The sequence below is a fragment of the Heterodontus francisci genome, chromosome 23 (genome assembly GCF_036365525.1).
Source record: "Heterodontus francisci isolate sHetFra1 chromosome 23, sHetFra1.hap1, whole genome shotgun sequence".
NCBI lineage: Eukaryota > Metazoa > Chordata > Chondrichthyes > Heterodontiformes > Heterodontidae > Heterodontus > Heterodontus francisci.
The window spans coordinates 57637315-57660820 of NC_090393.1; the positions used below are offsets into that span (position 1 = coordinate 57637315).

The 23506-nt window shown below is 49.4% G+C and overlaps 1 protein-coding gene across 1 annotated transcript in view; it reads right to left on the minus strand.

Moving 5' to 3' along the window:
• Positions 1-23506, minus strand: part of gcn1 (GCN1 activator of EIF2AK4) — a 160775-nt gene that overhangs the window by 83524 nt on the left and 53745 nt on the right. Inside the window, exons 21-31 of the mRNA XM_068055358.1 lie at positions 21331-21509; positions 19348-19441; positions 18794-18907; positions 17224-17422; positions 14610-14765; positions 14014-14192; positions 10955-11035; positions 8775-8918; positions 5104-5231; positions 1363-1552; positions 539-609 (exon numbers count right to left, since the gene is read on the minus strand). Coding sequence (XP_067911459.1) covers positions 539-609; positions 1363-1552; positions 5104-5231; positions 8775-8918; positions 10955-11035; positions 14014-14192; positions 14610-14765; positions 17224-17422; positions 18794-18907; positions 19348-19441; positions 21331-21509 — 1535 coding nt within the window. The remainder of the gene's footprint in view (positions 1-538; positions 610-1362; positions 1553-5103; positions 5232-8774; positions 8919-10954; positions 11036-14013; positions 14193-14609; positions 14766-17223; positions 17423-18793; positions 18908-19347; positions 19442-21330; positions 21510-23506) is intronic.

Below are 23506 nucleotides of genomic sequence, written 5' to 3' on the forward strand. Positions count from 1 at the left end.
CTGTCCGCTCGATCATGTTCACTTTCCAACATGGACCAATGGACATGTACAGAAAATGGCAAGGATTGGGCTCAGCAACAATTCCCTTTCCAGTCAAATATCTTACCCACAGACACTACCTTGGTCACACAAGAAGAGTCATTTAGAGGAGATACTGGAAGGAAGCTTGTACTGATGGAACACATCACCTCCACGTCACGCACCATCCTGACTTAAGACACGTATTGCTGATTCTTTATGGTCGATGGGTCAAAATTTGGGAACTCCCAATTGAACAGCACTGTGGTAATACCTTCACCACACAGACTGGCAGTTCAAGTAGGCTACTCACCACACCTTCTCAAGGGCAATAAAAATGTTGGCCTTCCCAGCAATGTTCACATCCCAAGAATTATTCAAGAAAAATTCCAGCTCAGATTGAGCTCCTACGATCAGAGTACAGGAGGGTTCAAGAAGGGGAGAAAGGAGAGAAGATGGAGGAAAAGAAAAAGCACTGCACTTCAGCCAACTTTCACCACCAAATCCTCTGATATAGTACCTGGCTTCCCACTGGTCAGGAGGAGATTCACTTATTACTCGACCAAGGGCATCCAACACTGGAGGTGGCCTCTGAACAAAACAAAACAAAACAGTTAGATTTATCAGCAATTACCATGAACTGATTGCCACACAAGTAAAATAACAAGTGTGCAAAAGAATGAATAAGTGCAAGAGAGAGCGAAAAAGAGAGCTTCCAAACAGTTTTCCCCCTGTAGTCTACAGAACTAGAAATTTATATGCACTGCAGTCTAATGTCGACATTAAACAGCTCCCACAATCTTTGACCTCTGCACTATACAGTGACACGGTTTAATCTTCTGTGAAACTTTAAATCTTAATTCCTTCTTTTGTCCATCTTCCATGTGGCCATGTTTTGCTGAAATTAAGATCAATATTTTAAACTATCTTCTTGCTTTTCCAATTCTAAAAGTTTATGCAAAAAGTATTAGAAATAATAAAACATTTAAACTTGATCTTCAACGCCTTTGTGCTACGTCACATTGAATTTACATTTTCTTCTTTGCCTTGATCCTTCCGTCTCTTGACTAGCCACAAGTTTTAGCTCTTCGATATGCTTCTCTCTCCCAATTATACTTCTTCTGGCTTTGCGCAAACCACCCGTCCTGTATAAGCTTCTTCTACCTGAGAATGTAAATTCCCTTCTGCATGTTCCGTTGAACTAGCCACACACACAAATCAATTGTCCTGCTCATTTCTTTCCATACCCCAATCAGCAATGAAGAAAATCCAACAACCTTTGCTTCCAATTTGCCCAGAAAACCTTAACATTGTTTTCCTCACACTTTTCCAAAGCGAGCTTACATAAAGTTTCTCCTGGTAAATTTCAATCAGCTTGGCCATCACTTCAGCAGCCTGGTGCTGATACTGTGCCACCGCATTAGACAGCGCTGCTGCTCCTGCCTGACGTATTGCATCCTCATGATATATCACATCCTTAATCAGCCATGAGCAGAGATTTGGCTGCAGCTCCAGCCCCATGGCATCCCACAACCTAAAAAGAAAAGAGCAGGGTTAGACAGACAGTGTGGGCAGCTTCAAGATGTAATTCGCCAGATGTGGAAACAGGAAACCCTTAGTGGCACCATTTCATTTTGGCAATTTAATCCTCTTCTAAAGGCATCAACACCAACCGAATGACACCACAGGCGTCAGGCACCCTCCAGTACCTCGACGTGGCCAATCTTCAGGTGTGAGCTTTCACCAAGTATTGGCAGGGCTGCAACCATGGGAAGCATCACATCCAGTCCAGTCCTGCCTTCACCTCCTGTCTACTTACGCACACTTTCTAGCACAAGTCACTAGATGATCAGGAGCAGGAACTCGATTTCTCTCCTCCCCAGCCCAGGGATGCTAAGGCCGACTGCAACATCCTCAGTAAGCTAAACCAGCACAGATTTGCAATTCTAGGAGTTTATGGTGCGCATGACGTAGTGAAACATTATTACTGCACGTCATTATATTCTTTACATACTGTTTATCCTACACACATCTGCAGGTTAGGTATAAAGATTTCAGAAACTTAATCACTATAATTACATTAACGGGGGAAGAGCGGGCGGGGGGGGAAGAGCGCGGGCCGGGGGGGGGGGGAAGAGCGCGGGCCGGGGGGGGGGGAAGAGCGCGGGCCGAGCGGGCGGGGGGGAAGAGCGCGGGCCGAGCGGGCGGGGGGGAAGAGCGCGGGCCGAGCGGGCGGGGGGGAAGAGCGCGGGCCGAGCGGGCGGGGGGGGGGAAGAGCGCGGGCCGAGCGGGCGGGGGGGGGGAAGAGCGCGGGCCGAGCGGGCGGGGGGGGGGAAGAGCGCGGGCCGAGCGGGCGGGGGGGGGGAAGAGCGCGGGCCGAGCGGGCGGGGGGGGGAAGAGCGCGGGCCGAGCGGGCGGGGGGGGGGGAAGAGCGCGGGCCGAGCGGGCGGGGGGGGGGGAAGAGCGCGGGCCGAGCGGGCGGGGGGGGGGGAAGAGCGCGGGCCGAGCGGGCGGGGGGGGGGGAAGAGCGCGGGCCGAGCGGGCGGGGGGGGGGAAGAGCGCGGGCCGAGCGGGCGGGGGGGGGGGGAAGAGCGCGGGCCGAGCGGGCGGGGGGGGGGGAAGAGCGCGGGCCGAGCGGGCGGGGGGGGGGGAAGAGCGCGGGCCGAGCGGGCGGGGGGGGGGAAGAGCGCGGGCCGAGCGGGCGGGGGGGAAGAGCGCGGGCCGAGCGGGCGGGGGGGAAGAGCGCGGGCCGAGCGGGCGGGGGGGAAGAGCGCGGGCCGAGCGGGCGGGGGGGAAGAGCGCGGGCCGAGCGGGCGGGGGGGAAGAGCGCGGGCCGAGCGGGCGGGGGGGAAGAGCGCGGGCCGAGCGGGCGGGGGGGAAGAGCGCGGGCCGAGCGGGCGGGGGGGAAGAGCGCGGGCCGAGCGGGCGGGGGGGAAGAGCGCGGGCCGAGCGGGCGGGGGGGAAGAGCGCGGGCCGAGCGGGCGGGGGGGAAGAGCGCGGGCCGAGCGGGCGGGGGGGAAGAGCGCGGGCCGAGCGGGCGGGGGGGAAGAGCGCGGGCCGAGCGGGCGGGGGGGAAGAGCGCGGGCCGAGCGGGCGGGGGGGAAGAGCGCGGGCCGAGCGGGCGGGGGGGAAGAGCGCGGGCCGAGCGGGCGGGGGGGAAGAGCGCGGGCCGAGCGGGCGGGGGGGAAGAGCGCGGGCCGAGCGGGCGGGGGGGAAGAGCGCGGGCCGAGCGGGCGGGGGGGAAGAGCGCGGGCCGAGCGGGCGGGGGGGAAGAGCGCGGGCCGAGCGGGCGGGGGGGAAGAGCGCGGGCCGAGCGGGCGGGGGGGAAGAGCGCGGGCCGAGCGGGCGGGGGGGGAAGAGCGCGGGCCGAGCGGGCGGGGGGGAAGAGCGCGGGCCGAGCGGGCGGGGGGGAAGAGCGCGGGCCGAGCGGGCGGGGGGGAAGAGCGCGGGCCGAGCGGGCGGGGGGGAAGAGCGCGGGCCGAGCGGGCGGGGGGGGAAGAGCGCGGGCCGAGCGGGCGGGGGGGGAAGAGCGCGGGCCGAGCGGGCGGGGGGGGAAGAGCGCGGGCCGAGCGGGCGGGGGGGGAAGAGCGCGGGCCGAGCGGGCGGGGGGGAAGAGCGCGGGCCGAGCGGGCGGGGGGGAAGAGCGCGGGCCGAGCGGGCGGGGGGGAAGAGCGCGGGCCGAGCGGGCGGGGGGGAAGAGCGCGGGCCGAGCGGGCGGGGGGGAAGAGCGCGGGCCGAGCGGGCGGGGGGGAAGAGCGCGGGCCGAGCGGGCGGGGGGGAAGAGCGCGGGCCGAGCGGGCGGGGGGGAAGAGCGCGGGCCGAGCGGGCGGGGGGGAAGAGCGCGGGCCGAGCGGGCGGGGGGGAAGAGCGCGGGCCGAGCGGGCGGGGGGGAAGAGCGCGGGCCGAGCGGGCGGGGGGGAAGAGCGCGGGCCGAGCGGGCGGGGGGGAAGAGCGCGGGCCGAGCGGGCGGGGGGGAAGAGCGCGGGCCGAGCGGGCGGGGGGGAAGAGCGCGGGCCGAGCGGGCGGGGGGGAAGAGCGCGGGCCGAGCGGGCGGGGGGGAAGAGCGCGGGCCGAGCGGGCGGGGGGGAAGAGCGCGGGCCGAGCGGGCGGGGGGGAAGAGCGCGGGCCGAGCGGGCGGGGGGGAAGAGCGCGGGCCGAGCGGGCGGGGGGGAAGAGCGCGGGCCGAGCGGGCGGGGGGGAAGAGCGCGGGCCGAGCGGGCGGGGGGGAAGAGCGCGGGCCGAGCGGGCGGGGGGGAAGAGCGCGGGCCGAGCGGGCGGGGGGGAAGAGCGCGGGCCGAGCGGGCGGGGGGGAAGAGCGCGGGCCGAGCGGGCGGGGGGGAAGAGCGCGGGCCGAGCGGGCGGGGGGGAAGAGCGCGGGCCGAGCGGGCGGGGGGGAAGAGCGCGGGCCGAGCGGGCGGGGGGGAAGAGCGCGGGCCGAGCGGGCGGGGGGGAAGAGCGCGGGCCGAGCGGGCGGGGGGGGGAAGAGCGCGGGCCGAGCGGGCGGGGGGAAGAGCGCGGGCCGAGCGGAAGCTCGAGCGGGCGGGCGGGGGGAAGCTCGAGCGAGCGGGCGGGGGGCGGGAGGGTGTGTATGAGCAGGCGGGGTGGGGAGTAGTGTGAGCGTCTCCATATTACCATTATATCGTTACATTTACATCTATACGCGTGGTTAATTCGCCTACCTTATTGTGAATACTCCACACATTGAGACACATGCCTCTAGGCTTGTATTTTTAACATTCCCTGTCATCTTAGCATTATTTCACACCATGGCCCTATTTGTTTCTTGCCTTTGACTTCTATGCCGTCCACTTTTGCCTTTTTGTTTCCTGTCTTTCGTTTCTATCCTTGTTTTCTCCTCCTCAGTCTCCCCGCTCAGGTTCCCATCCCCCTGTCATTCTAGTTTAAATCCTCCTCAACAGCACTAGCAAATGCCCCTGTGAGGACATCGGTTCCGGTCCTGCCTGGGTGTAACATTTAGCATTTAATAAGGAAGTATTGGGCTATGAACATTGACACTCCTTTAAGATTTCCGAAAAAACAAATTGTTAAATTTCTCAGTAGTTCACCAATTAATTGGTTCCTTACTTTTTAGCCTGCAATCTGGTCTCCTCATCCACATCAAACTGGGAAACCCACAGTCTGCGCAATAGGTTCAATCCATTCTTCTCATCACTGTCTGGGGTGGGCAACACCATGTTCATCTCCAGCAGTCCCTACAATACAGTCAGAGATACAAGATAACTTCGAACATTTATACAGCCTGCCTCACTCTTCGAGAGAAATTCATCATCCACATTATCACATCAAGCGAGCACAGAAAAGTACAGGACCAGAATTCAACCATGGTTCAGTGGTATTAACACTCACGTATCAGTGTCAGAAGGTTGTGGATTCAAGGCCGTGCTGCACTTTTGGAGGTACTATCTTTTGGAGGAGATGTTAAAGTGAGGCCCTGACTGCCCTCTCAAGTGGGCATGAAAAATCCCATGGCACTATTTCAAAGAACAGAGGAGTCCTTCCCTGTGGTCTGGCCAATATTTATCACTCAACTAAAATCCCCAGAACAGATTATCAGGACATTATCACATCACTCTTTGTGGGACCCTGCTGTGAACAGATTGACTGCCGCTCTTCCTACATTGCAATTTAAAAGTATTTAATTGGCTCCAAAGAACATTGGGATGTCCTGAGGTAGTGAAGGGCACTATATAAATGCAAGTCTTTCTCTACTGGTCATCTGGTCGTTCTCAAAATATTGCCAAAGACAACCAAAACACTCAACAGTATGAATGGATTGGATGATCCTTCCCCATTCTGTTTTATGAGGCCTTGTTCTGGACCATGCTCCTAATACTAATGACAGAATGCAGCACTCAGTTGTGAATGCATTAAACAACAGTGGTTGAAAAATGCCTCCAAGTCACAGCAGATAGGGGTGAGAAACAGTGGCGGGTTTAAGATCAGGAAAATTCTCTGCATCTACAGCTTCAACCTCAAAGACTGAGGAAAACAGGCCAGTGGTAAACTCTTCTTTATTTGCTTAAACTCGCACACAAAAGTGACTCAGGCATTTTGTCCATCCTCCCCTCCTGTTGCCCCACCATTGGCAGTTGTGCCGTCAGACACCTAGGCACCAAACTCTGGAATTCCGTCCCATAACTTCTCTGCCTCTCCACGTTCCGCTCAATACTCTACTTAAAGTCCATCTGGTTGACTGAAATCCAGCACCGTGGTCAATTTTAAGCCTCTCCACCTGCGCGTATGGGCAGTTAAAAATGAGGTTATAAACCTATAGAAATCAGGGTTTTATTGCATCAATTTTAGCCAGGGCCTGAGCAAGGAAGTCACCTCGGCTTTCACACTGAACAGAAGTATGTACAGCAGATAAACAATATGCATCTGCAGTACTGCAGCCCTGCTATTCAGCTTGTCTGAAAGTCTCCTGGTTAATCTAAATCTTTCCTTTGCACGGTTCGGAGAAGGAGGAGTGTTCCTCCCAGCCCCACAAGGAAGATCTACCCTTGCCTCCCCCTCCTCTCCAAGGAGACCCACCCGAAACCCCAACCTTGCCAGTTCCCTGGAAAGAAAGAACTTGCATTTGTATGGTGCCTTTCACCACCTCAGAATGTTCTAAGGTGGTTTACAACCAAAATACTATTGAAGTGAAATTGTTGGAAGCCGACGGAGAAGGTCGATGAAGGGAAAGCAATAGATAAAAATAAAAGCAAACACTGTGGATGCTGGAAATCTGAAATAAAAATAGGAAATGCTGGAAATACTCAGGAGGACTGGCACCATCTATGGAGAGAGAAACTGAGTTAATATTTCAGGTTTGTGACCTTTTAGCAGAACTGGCAAAAGTTAGAAATGTAATTGGCTTTGAACAAGTGAAGCGGGGTGGGGGGGGGGTGTGCAGGGTGAAGAAAAACAAAAGGGAAGATGTGGGATAGGGTAGAGGACAGGAGAGATTAAATGACAAGGATGTCACAGAACAAAATGCAAAGGGAGTGCTAATAGTTGTAGTAAAAGACAAACTATTAGTCCAAAGAGAGCATTAATGGCAGAATAATGAACAGCTCTGTCCAAAAGCAAAAACATTCAAAACAAGTTAAAAAAAGTAAAATAAATATATTAAAAAATGGTGGTCATGCTCTGAAATTGTTGAGCTCAATGTCGAGTCCAGAAGACTGTACAGTGTCTAATTGGAAGATGAGGTCCTGTTCCTCGAGCTTGCGTTGAAACTCACTGGAACACTGCAGCAGGCCAAGGACAGAAATGTGAAGAGAGCAGGATGGTGAATTAAAATGGCAAGCAACCAGAAGCTCAGGGTCATGCTTGCAGACTGAGTGGAGGAGTTCTGCAAAGCGGTCACTCAATCTGCATTTGGTCTCCCCAATGTAGACAGCATTGTGAGCACTAAATTGAAAGAAGTACAAGTAATTTGCTGCTTCACCTGGAAGGAGCGTCTGAGGCCTTGGATAGTGAGGAGAGAGGAGGTAAAAGGGTAGGTGTTACACCTCCTGCGATTGCATGAGAAGGTGCCATAGGAAGGGGACGAGGTGTCGGGGCTGATGGAGGAGTGGACCAGGGTGTCACAGAGGGAACGCTCCCTTCGGAATGCTGACAGGAGTGGGGAGGGGAAGATGTGTTAGGTGGTGGAGGAAATGGCGGAGGATGATCCTTTGGATGTGAAGGCTGGTTGGGTGGAAAGTCAGGACAAGGGGAACCCTGTTGCAGTTCTGGGAGGGAGGGGAAGGGGTGAGGGCAGAAGTGCAGGAAATGGGTTGGACACAGTTGAGAGCCTTGTCAACCACAGTGGGAGGGAATCCTCAGTTGAGGAAAAAGGAACACATAGCAGAAGCGCTGTTGTGGAAGGTTGCATCATCAGAACAGATGCGCTGGAGACGGAGAAACTGAGAACAGATTGGAGTCCTCTCAGGAGGCCGGGTATGAAGAAGTGTAGTCAAGGTAGCTGTGGGAGTCGGTGGGCTTATGATGAATATCAGTGGACAACCTATCCCCAGAGATGGAGACAGAGAAGTAAAGGAACAGAAGAGAAGCATTCGATTTGGACCATGTGAAGGTGAGAGAAGGATGGAAATTGGAAGCAAAGTTGAAGAAGTTTTCCAGTTTGAGTGAAGGCAGGAAACTGCACCAATAGTCATCAATGTACTGGGAAGAGAGTTGGGGGAGGGGGCCTGAGTAGGACTGGAACAAGGAATGTTCGACATATCCCACAAATAGACAGGCATAACTAGGACCCATACGGGTACCCATAGCAACAGCTTCCACTTGGAGGAAGTGAGTGGAGTTGATGGAGAAGTGTTCAATATGAAAACAAGTTCAGCCAGGCGGAAGAGGGTCGTGGTGGATGAGGGCTAGTTGGGACTCTGTTCAAGGAAGAAACGGAGAGCCCTCCAACTGTCCTGGTGGGTGATGGAGGTGTAGAGATTGGACGCCCATAGTGAAGAGGAGGCGGTTAGGGCGAGGAAACTGGAAATTGTCGAAATTACTTAGGGCAACAGAAGAGTCACAGATGTAGGTGGGAAGAGATTAGACCAGGGGAGAAAAGATACAGTCAGGATAGGAAGAAATATGTTCAGTGGGGCAGGAACAGGCTGAAACAATGGGTCTACCAGGACAGAGACAGAGAGTGGTGAGGCCATAGTTGGAAATTGAATACAAGGATGAGAATTTTAATCTCCGCCAGCATTTCTCCGTTAATTGATGTAAAATATTTATGGAAGCTTCTTTACCCTTAGAGCAGCATCTCGTACTGCAGAACATGGCGACAGCAAAGCTTGCAACAGGACATCAACCTCCTCCTGTTCAGCGTACGCACATCCTACTTCACCACTGCTGCTGGCACACAAAGATGTCAGCGTATTTGAAGCCAGTACCTAGAAAACAGAGATAGAATTTAATTATTTCTCAAAAAAAAAAACCAGGATCCAAATGCTTTCTTTCAATCTAGCTTCATTGTAGCCAGAAACCTCTGATTGGGAATAAAGTTTCTCATTTTACACAAACTATACCTAAAAGCTTTCAAAACTAGCATCCATTCACACTCCGAAGAAGGGACACTGACCCGAAACGTTAACTCTGCTTCTCTTTTCACAGATGCTGCTAGACCTGCTGAGTGGTTCCAGCATTTCTTGTTTTTAATCCATTCACACTGTTCCCTTGGCTTAGTTTCTACACTGAGTCAGAAGGTCATGGGCTCAAACCCAACTCTAGGGGGACCTGAATACATAATCTAGGCTGACACTTCACAGCAATACTGAGGGAGTGCTACTGTCTTTTAGATGAGTTGAACTCTAGGTCCCAACTGGCCACTCAACTGAACATTAAAGGTCCCAAGGCACTATTGAAAGAACAGCAGGATGTCAAAGGGTGAACCTGGCTAATATTTATCCCTCAACTAACATCATTGAAAAAGTATATCTGGTCCTGACCGAGACCAATTGAGGACCTGGGCCACACAAACTTGCTGCGTGGCTTCCAGGCCTGGCAGAGGCAGGCTCACCCCTGACTGTTTAGCTGGCGGGCGGGAATACCGCCTCAACGTAAAAGTCCGGTCATAGAGTACAAAAGCAGGGAAGTTATGTTGAATCTTTATAAAGCTCTGGTAAAGCCCCAACTAGAGTACTGCATCCAGTTCTGGTCACCACACTTCAGGAAGGATGTGAGAGTCCTTGAGAGGATGCAGAGGAGATTTACCAGAATGGTTCCAGAGATAAGGGATTTTTAGTTATAAGGTTAGGTTGGAGAAGCTGGGGTTGCTCTCCCTTGGGCAAAGGAGATTGAGGGGAGATTTGAAAGAGGTGTGGAAGATTATGACAAGTTTAGATAAGTTAGACAAGGAAAGACTGTTCCCTTTAACTGATGGTGCAAGGGCTAGGGGACAGAGATTCAAGGTTTTGAGCAAGAGATGTGGGCGGAATGTGAGGAACAACTTTATTATGTAGTGAGTGGTAATGGCCTGGAACACTCTGCTAATGGTGACGGAAGCAGTGACAATGATTTTGAAAGGAAATTGGATAGACACTTGAAGGAAATAAAATTGAATGGCTATGGGGATTGAGCAGGGGAGCCGGCATGGACTCGATGGGCCGAATGGCTGCCTTCTATGCCTTAAATGTCTCTATGACTCTCTCTTTATCGCACTGCTTTTCATGGGATCTCGTACGTAAATTGGCTCCTGTGTTTTCTCCATTACAACAGTGACAACTGGACGACTAATCTGCAGAGTTATCTGGAAAAAGCTTGGATGGGACTAAGTTGGACAGCTCTTCCAAAGAGACAGCATAGGCACGATGGGCCAAATGGCCTCCATCTGTGCTATACGATTCTATGACTACACTTCAGAATATTTCACTGGCTGCAAAGCACTTTGGAACAACCAAAGGCCATGAAAGGCACTATGTAAATGCAAGTTAGTTCTTTCTTCCCAATTCTAATCCCCATCACCTAGGATAATAATCACAAGCTGTCTGTTGGGTACTGCATTAAAGGAAAAAGCTTCTCCAATGTGGACAGAGAAGAAACGAAAGCCCAAACAGACTTTTTGGAGTGCCACTGTTTACAACAGCAGCCCAGGTGGAAAATGATGTACACGAGATAGTGTGCACAGCAGTATCACTGGATACAAATCAGGAGCGGATGGAGACAGTTTGAGCTGTCGATGCTGTGTACTAGCACTGGCCAAAGTCCAGGGCAATTCAGCCAGAATGGAGATCCACCATATCCTGGATCAAAAAACAACTGAGACCGGTGCAAGGCAGTAAAAAATCCCGGTCAAAAAGCAAACTTACTGAAATAAAGTGCAAGTGGACAAAAAAAAAATTCCATCACTAATACAAATACAATGCACTGATTCAGCAAATAAAGAGCAGAAAACTCTGATCCTGTGCCTCACGGAAGATGCAGCTTTTACCTGGAGTCGTGGTGAGCCTGTGGCAATGACCCTAGTCAGCAGCAGTAGCATTTCCATCCGTGGCAGCAACTCAGGGCCATTCTGTCAAAACAACGAAGTTTCAATTAACAGCACTTCACCAATCTAACACTTTAATTGTGATTAGTAAACATCTGGCGGTCATGAGCTTGCGTCAAGGGCAGCTCCGGCTGAGGCCTGGTCCTAAGCTTTGTCCACATAGTTGGGCTGTTGTAGGCCCCACAGGCCCTAGCACACTGCCACAACTGGCCACACAACTTCCTCAGCAATCTTGCACTCGAACTGTGCCATACATTCATTTGCCAGCAATGCCCCCACAACACAGGGCTGAGATTAAAGTCCAGGGCTGGTCAGCAAACCCCACTGTAGAAGCTGCCCTCCACAGATCCCTGGAGCAAGCCAGAAACGTCTTATAATAAAACACTATCATCTGGAAGCAAATCTGCATCTCACTGAAAATCCCTCAGGGCCCACTGACACATTCCTATGGCACAGCTGAGATGTCCCAGTTGCATTCACTATATATGGATTCCAAACCTGGCATAAGATTGGCATTACTAGGCGAGGTCAATTCCTCAAAAGAGGCCAGATTATATCCTTCCAATGATTGGAAAGCAAATTCTGCCTCCACCGTGATCTGCTTCACTTACTCTAAATAAAACACTTCCCCCAGTATCTGGCCAACACTGGAACTGCACCCACACTTCCCAACTGATCACCAGTAAACAATTTTGGACACTTTGCACCATATTTGCATGCCAGTCAAGGGACAATGCAAGCTGAAAAAGGACCTAGGCTACACAACACAAGGAATATAGAGTGGTATGAAATCAGAAACCTCACATCTTTCAGAGGTGATGTTAAACTAACGCCCTATCTGCCCTCTTGAGATACATGTCAAAGATCCTCTGGCACCATTCCAAGAAGAGCAAGGGTGAACTGTGAGGGGATAGTGTAGAACTTCAAAAGGACATATTCAGGTTGGTGGAATGGGCGGACAAGAGGCAGATGAAGTTCAATGTGGAGAAATGGGAAGTGATTCACTTCGGTAGGGAGAGCATAGAGAGACAAAATAAAATAAAGGGTGCAATTCTAAAGGGGGTGCAGGAGCAGAGGGACCTGGGTTTATATGTGCATAACTCATTGAAGGTGGCAGGTTGAGCATGCAGTTAATATGGCATACAGTATCCTAGGCTTTATTAATAGGAGCAGAGAGTACAAAAGCAAGGAAGTTATGTTGAACTTGTATAGAACACTGGTTTAGCCTCAGCTGAAGTACTGTGCTTAATTCTGGGTGCCACACTTTAGGAATGATATGAAGGCATTGGTGAGAGTGCAGAAATGGTTCATGAGAACAATGGTTCCAGGGATGAGGAACTTCAGTTACGTGAATAGACTGGAGGAGTTGGGACTGTTTTCCTTGGAGATGGTTGAGAACAGATTTGATAGAGGTGTTCAAAATCATGAGAGATCAAGACAAAGTGGAGGGATCAAGAACAAGAGGGCACAGATTTAAGGTAATTCGCAAAAGAAACATTCGTGACATGACGAAAAACTTTTTCCACACAGCAAGTGGTTAGGATCTGAAATACACTGCCTGACAGTGTGGTGAAGGCAGATTCAAGAGGGAATTGGATTGTTACCTGAAAAGGAAGAACGTGCATGGTTACGGGGAGAAGGCGGGGGAGCGGCACTAAGTAACTTGCTCTTTCAGAGAGCCGGCGCAGACATGACAGACTGAACGGCCTCCTTCTGTGCTTTAACAGTTCTGTGATTCTGGGTCTGGACAATATTTATCCCTCAACCAACACTATATGTTGTCATTACCTCTGTAAAGTGTTTTGGGATGTCCTAAGATTGTGAAAGGCACGATATAAATATAAGTTCTTTCTTTCATAAACAGCATCAGCAGAATATACAATGGCCAGCTCAAGATACTACAACTGAGCGTAGTGCACCCCAAAAATTACACCCCTCATTAGTGTGGTGGGGTGTTGAATACTGGAGGTACTGTGGCCAGATCAATAACATGCTTGGAAGTAATCAGAAATGTCAGAGATCACACGACAGTCCTTGCAATTCCTGCACACAAAACCCTTGACTGCAGTGCATGCCTAGTGGAGAGTGAACACCTTCTGGAGTTTGCAGGCTAACTCCAATTTAACTGTTGGCTGCAAAAATGCAACTCTCCAATGTGACCAAGTAACACCCCAAATAGGTGGGTGAAACATCTGTGGCACATGACTTCACTCAGAACCGGAGAGATTGCAGTTTGAAGATCTTTCCTGGTTAAAGGACAGAATTAGACCACAAACTAAGGACCTCCCTGCAACACCACATCAAGCGCTGCAAAGCCCTACCCTACAAGTGCACGGAACCCTAATGAGCCCCCTGAACTAAACTTCTGGAACTTATGAACACAGACAGGTAAAGACCCTGTAGTCCATCCAGCCTGTCCCTCAATTGCAATACTGTGTGTTTCACGATATATACACTTGCCACCACCCCAAACCATGTTAGCTCCTGAAAGGCAACAAAAAGATAAACATGCAAGATAATTAGGGAGAAAATATCGGGGAAATTGCTCTCTGGCATATCTAGGCAATCAAAACTATTCCAGGAGATCAGTCTGACCCCAAATTCCCTGCCATTTCTAACACGAGATGTCTGCCCCTACCAGAAACACAGCTCTCAGTTGAAGGAATTCAGCAAGTCGGTGTCCACCGCATGAGACAGCAGCCTGTTCGAGAGACTCACTATTCTCTGGGGAAAAGAACTGGCCTTACACAACTTAAAATTGTGACTCCCTTGTCCTCACTAACCTATTGAATTGGAACAAACTGGAACACAATCTATTTGTTTCGTCATCTTGTCAAACAACTCCAGTTTCCAAAGTGTGCAGAGACACAACAACCCAATGTGCCAATACATGCCCCTGTTGAATGTCATGACAAAACCGGACAATGGCTTTACAAAATATAGGTATACATTACCCTTTTATAAGTTATGTATTAATTTTATAAATTAAAAGAGCACATTACCTCGTCAATCAACTGCGTGTCATCAGTTGCTGATCTGAGTTGAGCATGCTCATTGATCACTTGAAGTGCCTGAATCAGCATGCCCTCCTTTTCTTCATTGTCATTTATAGTTTCAGTCAAGACCATCTTTAAGAGGGGGAAGCAATAAGCAAAGGCGGGAGCTATCAGGGGTTTCACATCTGCAAGAGACAAGACAAGACAGCAACACTCACTGCAGTACGCAAACCAAGCCTTCCAAAATCTCAACCCCCAACGATAAACACAATGGAATTACTTCAGGCAACTAGCAAATCAAATATGAGTACAAAGAAACAGTCACAGCAATTCAATGAAAATTAGAAACAAATCAACATATGAAAAGTGCTAAAATGCTTAAAAAGAAATCAAAACTTTTGTGAACTGAGCAAAAAATCTTAACTTCATATTGTATAGTTGTACAAATAGATAATTTAAACATTACATCATGGAGTTTTGAAATTGAGATTTTTAAACAAAGAGTTGCATTCCCTCAAAACCTGAACTCACCACATTTATTGAGTGATTACCACAAGGGACATGACAAGATGGTGTAGTTTCACTTCATTCAAACGACATACCTGCCTCAACTTTGCTAGCACGGCTGGGCACTGTGCGTGAACGCAGTAGACACACAGCACGGGTGGTAGCTGTTAAAAGTTCCTCCTGACACCAAGCTTCATCCAAATTGCAGGCAGGTTTCAATAGCCGAAGAGTCACATGACCAATTAGGGAGCCTAAATCAAAAACAGAATGTAAGGCTACCTTCTCATTGAATTGTGATGTCACTCTATAGCCCCGTCAGCAGAGCACTCCGCGAGCGGCCCTATCAGCAGAGAGCTCGCCCCCGTGAGCAGAGTGCTCTCTCCACGGGCTGCTCCGTTAGCAGAGTGCTCTCTCCGTGGGCTGCTCCGTTAGCAGAGTGCTCTCTCCGCGGGCTGCTCCGTTAGCAGAGTGCTCTCTCCGCGGGCTGCTCCGTTAGCAGAGTGCTCTCTCCGCGGGCTGCTCCGTTAGCAGAGTGCTCTCTCCGCGGGCTGCTCCGTTAGCAGAGTGCTCTCTCCGCGGGCTGCTCCGTTAGCAGAGTGCTCTCTCCGCGGGCTGCTCCGTTAGCAGAGTGCTCTCTCCGCGGGCTGCTCCGTCAGCAGAGTGCTCTCTCCGCGGGCTGCTCCGTCAGCAGAGTGCTCTCTCCGCGGGCTGCTCCGTCAGCAGAGTGCTCTCTCCGCGGGCTGCTCCGTCAGCAGAGTGCTCTCTCGGCGAGCGGCCCCGTCAGCAGAGTGCTCTCTCCGCGGGCTGCTCCGTCAGCAGAGTGCTCTCTCCGCGGGCTGCTCCGTCAGCAGAGTGCTCTCTCCGCGGGCTGCTCCGTCAGCAGAGTGCTCTCTCCGCGGGCTGCTCCGTCAGCAGAGTGCTCTCTCCGCGGGCTGCTCCGTCAGCAGAGTGCTCTCTCCGCGGGCTGCTCCGTCAGCAGAGTGCTCTCTCCGCGGGCTGCTCCGTCAGCAGAGTGCTCTCTCCGCGGGCTGCTCCGTCAGCAGAGTGCTCTCTCCGCGGGCTGCTCCGTCAGCAGAGTGCTCTCTCCGCGGGCTGCTCCGTCAGCAGAGTGCTCTCTCCGCGGGCTGCTCCGTCAGCAGAGTGCTCTCTCCGCGGGCTGCTCCGTCAGCAGAGAGCTCTCTCCGCGGGCTGCTCCGTCAGCAGAGTGCTCTCTCCGCGGGCTGCTCCGTCAGCAGAGTGCTCTCTCCGCGAGTGGCCCCGTTAGCAGAGTGCTCTCTCTGCGGCTGGCCCCGTTAGCAGAGTGCTCTCTCCGCGGGCTGCTCCGTTAGCAGAGTGCTCTCTCCGCGGGCTGCTCCGTCAGCAGACCGCTCGCTCCGCGGGCTGCTCAGTCAGCAGAGTGCTCTCTCCGCGAGTGGCCCCGTTAACAGAGTGCTCTCTCCGCAGGCTGCTCCGTCAGCAGAGTTCTCTCTCCGCAGGCTGCTCCGTCAGCAGAGTTCTCTCTCCGCGGGCTGCTCCATCAGCAGAGCGCTCGCACCGCGGGCTGCTCCGTCAGCAGAGCGCTCGCTCCACGAGCGGCCCTGTCAGCAGAGACATAAAAACAGCAAGTGCTGGAAACACGCAACAGGTCTGGCAGCATCTGTGGAGACAGAAACAGTGTTGACATTTCAGGTCTGTGATCTTTCATCAGAACTAGGAAAGGTTAGAAATGTAACAGTGGGAGGGGTGGGGAGAACAAAAGGGCAGAGGGCAGGAGAGATTAAATGATAAAGATGTCATGAAATAAAGGCAAAGCGAGTGCTAATAGTTGTGGCAGAAGACAAAGCATTAGTCCAAAGGGTGTGTTAATGGCAGAGTAATGAACAGCTGTCCAAAAGCAAAAACATGAAAAACATGTTTAAAACAGGCCTATGGTTAAAAAAATAAAAATAAAATAACATTTTAAAAAAGGCAGTCATGCTCTAAAATTATTGAACTCAATGTTGAGTTCAGAAGGCTGTAGTCTGCCTAATCAGAAAATGAGGTGCTGTTCCTCGAGCTTGCGTTGAGGTTCACTGGAACACTGCAGCAGGTCCAGGACAGAAACGTTGGCATGGGAGCAGGGTGGTGAATTAAAATAGCAAGCAACTGGAAGCTCCGCAAGTGGCCCCGTCAGCAGAATGCTCACTTTGCGAGCGTCCCTATCAGCATAGCGCTCGTGTATTTGCTAATTGGCCTATTATAGAGCCATATAAGTTAAATGGTTGTTCTCATTAGTTAAGTGCAAGAGGAAAAGCACTGCACTGCTCACTTCTGGGATAGCAGTTTGGGGTATACCGCTTGAGGGAATTACCAATATTTTCACAAACTTTAAAAAAAAAGCACGTCACTGAATTGGTTACTAGATGATTTTTACACCTAGAGAGAGAAATGACTACAAAAGCAGTTTAACAAACTTTAGTGAGGCAGTACGATACTTAAATTAATACATCCAGACTTTATTCATTTAACAAGCACAACTACCACTTGAAAAGATAGAAATGGGTTCTATGCATTCGGCAATGCTGCAAAAATTGCTCAGTCCTGTTGCGGAATCTCCATTTTCTTGCTACAGAATATGATTGGCCTTGAAGTGGCAGCGCATTCAAGGGACATTGACTTCAGTGTACAGTAACCAAAGTAAAGATTCACCATCAGAAGCCATGGGTTTGAAAACATGCTGATGATTCTTACCCAGGTTTTTCAGGTCTGCTGGCAAGACACATGCACCCAATGCCAAGAATGTTTCTCGAAGTCTGGGAGCTGCAAGTGGTGATCGGAAGAGTGGTAGGAACGAGCGAATCAAAGTAGGGATCTGCTGTGACAAACCAGGCGGGTTCCTCTTGATAATGGCATTCAGCACGTCCAGAGCAGATTGCAAATCCTTGTCTAACTACGGGAACACAACAGGTTGGAACAGTGTTTTTTAAAATGTCAAAAATGAGGCAAATAGCAACTAATATAAGAATATATGCGTGTGTATATAAAAAACATATATGGAACAGCAGCCCAGCAATGCTTTGCAAATACAAAGCACAGATCTTATTCTGAAATCTGCTCTGGCAGATAAATTTGTGTTTGCCAGTTGTTCAGTGAACTTCCAGAGCTGAAGCACAAAACAAAAGTCAGGTATTTAATGTCTAGAAAAGAGAAAACTAACTTCTCTTTAACACTGCATGCCATGTACGCCCTCAATCTGAATTCTTCAATGGATGTGATGTCATCAGGATTATAAACATAAAGGCAAACATCAACTGCAAAGAATGAGCAGCACTGAGCTGGCACTTTCACGTCCAGGTTTGAATTCAGCCCACACAGGGGGCTTTCTATGCTAATTTCAAGGGCTTTGTTTGAGATGATTAATGAGGGCCACAGTATAAAAAAGTCTCCAGAATTCATAATCAGTCTCTCAGCTAGAGCCCATTTAAGAAGTTCTTGACATGAAGTCTAGGGAAATTTGACAAGCTGTAGTGAGCATGACGCAAGGCTTTTATAAAATTAATGAGAGCTTCAGCGATTGTTAATAGTCTTTGCATTCTGCGTATTAAAGGTTTTGGCAGGTGTTGTAAATGTTCTGACCTAGCTACAAAACTACAGTTTTGAAGCCGACAATGTATAGAAAGGGTCAGTGCTGTAGGTGGTTTATTTTTCTTTGCTTTACTTGGTCCCTAGATGGCCTTCCATGGCACATAGGATGTTCACTGGTGTTATTATATGATCTAAAGCATTTACACTTGTCCTGAATAGAACAGCAGCTGCATATTTGCTGACAGCTCAACGTCAATACTGACCCATCAGTTTCTAGGAAACTTGATAGGAGGAACACAAAAACCCAAACAGGCCAAAACAATAGAAACTTTAAAAAGCTGACTGATTAATCCAACCTTCTGCCCTGGAGAGGCTGCAGACTTTATTTTAGTTTTATTTATTTTATTTAGAGATACAGCACTGGAAGGAGAAAATAATCTTTAGCTGGGGGGAAAAAAAGAAATTGCAGCAACACCCAGAACTTTATACAAAGCAGGAGTAAGAAGCCCTGTACTGCTCCAGCTACCTGCAATACCATGATGACAACTGTACTCAGCATGTGGCCACCCCAGAATTGATCACACTTGGCTATACACTGCAGGGGTGGATATAAATGAAGGTTTGTTATCCCTCAGCTTGTGAGGAAGTCAAAAGTGATCCAAAATTAAACTTTACTTATTTTTAGAAAGTCTGCAAATTAAGACTTGTCCCGAGTGTTATTGGAGCTGCTGTGTACCTGTCGCAGATGCTTCCTGATCACAGACTCTCTTTCCAGCTGACTCTGCAGTATCTCCTTCTGTTTGTTGCTCAGCTGCACCTCATCTTTCAGGCCCTTTTTCTTTTTTATCTCCTATGACAAAATGTTTTATTTTAAAACCATGTTAAAATCTTCCACAACACACCAGTTATAACTTCATTGCAAATCCAAATCCAAATTAGTCTCTGTTTAGCAAGCAGCTTTTTAAAGCCACGTAAATTGTAATTATAGACGAGTGCTAATTTTGCACTTCCCACATCTTCACAGTGTGTAGGATATTTTGCCTGTTTGATTTCAACAAAGTATCTCAGTGCAAGTCATAATACAGGAAAATTTAATAAAACCACTTTGCAGAGTTAAAATAGGATTCTGGAATTTGTACTAAGCCCTAATTTACTATAGTGAGGAACACATTCACATTGTAGGTACAGTGAGCTTCAAAGTAAGGTTTGTGGTGGGAAAGCAGAGCTGTTTATGGGATATAAGGGATTACAAGGCAGAGTAAGAGAGAAATGAAATAGATTGCTAGTTACCTCCTTAAGCTCCAGGTCAATGATTTGCTCCTTAAAGGAATAGGCCTTGTTCTCCCTTTTCAGATTGGCTTTCTTCGTAGTCTCCTGTTGAGTCCTAGCACAGAATAAAATGAATCCTAAAACTTACCAACATACACAATTGACGGGAAATTACAGAATGGTTACAGGAAAGGAGGAGGCCATTCGGTCCATCATGTTCCTGCACCAGCTCTCTGCAAGGAAAAGATCAGCTGGCCAATGAAGCCTGTCCCATAATAGGATGTCTGCAGCATCATGACTAGACACGCACACCCCTGCACCCATCCACTCCCCCCCCGCCCACCCAACATAATCGCCTGAGAGAGGTGGAAACCCAGAAATGGGGTGGGTGGGGGGGGGAAAATCAGATGATGTGGGGTCATGCTAGTGTGGCAGCTCAGTAGGCTGCCCATCACAAGTTTGGCTGTCTTTCATTGAGAACAAATTTCTACCATCATCTACGATGGTGAGGTTGGGATGGCGCAGGGGAGGAAAGAACAGAATGGGAGGGACACTATCCATTTTAAGAAATGGTTCTCTTTGCACTGCCATTTTGGTGAGGTGATTTCTCCTCTCCCTCCTAATATGGCATTGATCTGAACTGCACGTGATTATTTGACCAGATATGACAGCAGACATTGAGTGAGAAAGCAATCTATCACACAAAAATGTAACCCGATGTTCCAACCAGCACCAGCACAGAGAGAATAAACAGGCAAGCTTCAAAGTAACACTAGAGCAAAATACTGCAGATGCTGGAAATCTGAAATAAAGACAAAAAGTGCTGGAAATACTCAGGTCAGACAGCATCTGTGGAGACAGAAACAGTTACTGTTTCAGGTTGATGACCGATCAGAATTGGGAAAAGTTAGAAATATGATAGATTTTAAGCAGGTGAAATGGGGGAGGCTGGAAAAAGGACAAAAGGGATAGGGTGGAGGGCAAGAGAGGTTAAATGACAAAAAAAAACTGTCAGTCATGCAGGGCCAAAGGGAGTGGTGATGGGGCAAGAAAAGAAACAAAGAATGTGCCTGTGGCAAATATGCTGCCGTCTAAAAGCAAAAGCAAGAGGAAAAAACAAAACATGCTTCAAAGTAACGTTGGCCATGGAATTTAAGAACTTATCTCAAAGAATGAGGAAGACCATATCAACTTTCCTTTCTGCATTGCACCCAACAGTAAACACTACATAAATCAAATGTGGCAAAATAAGCAAATTTCTGTAGTTAGTGTTGCATACTTTTAGGCAGGATAAATTCATTTTAAAAATGAGCTTCAGTCAGCTGCACCTCAGAGAAGTGCAAGGTCCGATGGCAGTGTTGACCAATACATGCACCTGGCAGAGTTATTAGGGTATTTAATGTGAATGCTTTACCCTAAATGGGTTATCGATGCTTGTATCTGTGCCTTTAAATAAAGCTGTATGGTGGATGGTGCCGCTAAAGTAGAATGTTAACGTGTGGACCGACAGATTGTGGAACAGACAAATGAATCTGTCTGATTGCTAAACCATTAAAGTGAGGTGCTTACAAGTTGACAATAACAAACACCAACATCCCACTTCAAGGCACGAGTTGGCTTCAAATATCTGATACAAGTTACAGCACCTTTACTCCTCCATCAGGTAGAAGCAAACGGTTACCAAAAATAATGACTGCATAGCAACTTGTAAAACGACTGACAAAAACCCAACTGCAAACGACTACTGCACTATTAAACTTCACGAATGCACAGGGCAGAGAAGGAAAATAGAAGAGAAACTTTTTAAAACTGTCAACAATGGGAGGGGGAAAATGCACTATTCAAAGTTTCTTGCTGTGTGATGGCAAAATGGCAGCACAGGTTGTGAATTCAAGAGGCCAATTCATCATCTATCTGCCACTCCCCTGCCTCCACCTCCTCAAATTTCTTCTTTGTATAGACTGACCAAATGAGAGCAGTAATGATCTATCCATCATTACTTACATTTGGATGAGGGACTTGTCGTACAGCACTCCCTCAGGAACCAGCATGATCTCGTACTCTTCCTTAGTCACCTGGTGGAAAGCATGGTTTTCCAACATGCTCGTGATAAGGCTGCTCACATGTGGCAATACGACTGTTGAAGCAAGGATGGACAGGGAGCCCACAGCATTCGTAATAGCCTAGGAAACAAGAGGAACAGGGTCAAACCCAATCCGTGCTCCCAGATATTAAAAGCAATGGTTTAAGTATTCAATGGGATTTATGGGTTGGTAACTATCTCTATTTGTTACCTCTATGTTCCTACAAGCCCCGCTTCCTTTCCACCCCAAGCTTCGAATTCCATCCCCAAACCCCTCACTCTGCTGCCTGATCCTCCTTTAAGACTCTGCTTAAAATCTACCTCTTTGACCAAGCATTTTGCCACATATCCTAATGTCTCTTTCTTTGGCTTGGCGCCATCTTTCATCTGATCTACATCCCTGTGAAGCACCATGGGATATTTTACTTGTTAAAGGCCCAAATGAAAGCAAGTTGCATTGTAAATACAAAGTGTAGTAAAGTACTGTGGTGGTATTAGTGTAAATAATTCAAAACATGGCATTATTCTAGCAGGGCGGCACAGTGGCGCAGTGGTTAGCACCGCAGCCTCACAGCTCCAGCGACCCGGGTTCAATTCTGGGTACTGCCTGTCTGGAGTTTGCAAGTTCTCCCTGTGTCTGCGTGGGTTTTCTCCGGCTGCTCCGGTTTCCTCCCACAAGCCAAAAGACTTGCAGGCTGGTAGGTAAATTGGCCATTATAAATTGCCCCTAGTATAGGTAGGTGGTAGGGAAATATAGGGACAGGTGGGGATGTGGTAGGAATATGGGATTAGTGTAGGATTAGTATAAATGGGTGGTTGATGGTCGGCACAGACTCGGTGGGCCGGAGGGCCCGTTTCAGTGCTGTATCACTAAACTAGATTACGTACCAAAAGTATGTGAAAAACAGACAAAGGCCAAAGTTAGGATGTTGCCATCATCTTGGGCTGGGGCTGATGATGTGGATCATGTTCTACTTAGAAAATTTGTTCCACATGACTAATTGTCTCAAACTACAGTACATGAGGCCTTGATTTGGGTCAATCCTTCAGGTCTTTTATGGAGGTTAGAAACAGGAATAAGGGGCATTATATTTAGATGACCACGGCCAAGGTTGGTAATTAACACTTTTCTTCATTCATTCCAATGCAGATAAGCAAGAGAAAACCAAAAGTAGTATAAACACTGGATTTAGGTTCTGAGGAGAGATATCACAATGCTGCAGTGCAAAGCTGAAGTTCTTAATTCTAGTCTTTCGATAAGAAAGATGGAACTGACGCCCCATCTGCCTTCTCATGTGGGCATAAGAAATCCTACTACATTGCTCGGCCATTGTCCTGCCCAACATTCATCCCTAAACCAAACAACATCAAAAAAGGCTACCCAGTTATTTCACTCACTTGCAGTGGTGGGACCTTGTGTGCTATCATGTCTGCATCCAAAACAAGTGATGACAATTCAAAAAGTAATTCACTGGCTGCAAAATGCTTTGGGACATCTTGAGGACATGAAAAGACGCTAAACAAATGCAAGTTAATTCTTCTAATGCCCTAAGGTATCAGGTCAAGAAAAGAATGTTCAACAAGAAATCACACACACAGGTTCTTTTGGAACTCAGGAGGCAATTCAGAGATGGGAGATGATTGTTGATCCACTGACAGTTCAAGGGGACCACAGTGGGTGAGTGAGTGGAATGGTGAGGGGTTTAGTGAAGTTAGCCCCCAGTAGAAATGCTGTGCTGGAAGATCAGTGAGAGAGGGGGATTGGGCAGTTGGGGTTGCTATTTTAAGGATGCAGCAACAGGTCCCTCAAAGGGAGAATATCAAGAGACACAGAAGGTATTCAAGGTGATTCTGTCAGCTGTGGTTCAGTTGGTAGCACTCTCACCTCTGAGTCACAAGGCTCTGGGTTCAAGACCCACTCCAGAGCTGGAGCAGAAAAATCAAGGCTGACGCTCCAACGCGATACTGATGGAGCGCTGCACTGTCGGAGATGCTGTCTTTTGAATGAGATATCAAACCGAGGCCCCATCTGCCTGCTCAGGTGGATGTAAAAGATCCCATGACATTATTTAGGAGGAGTGCAGGGGAATTATCCCC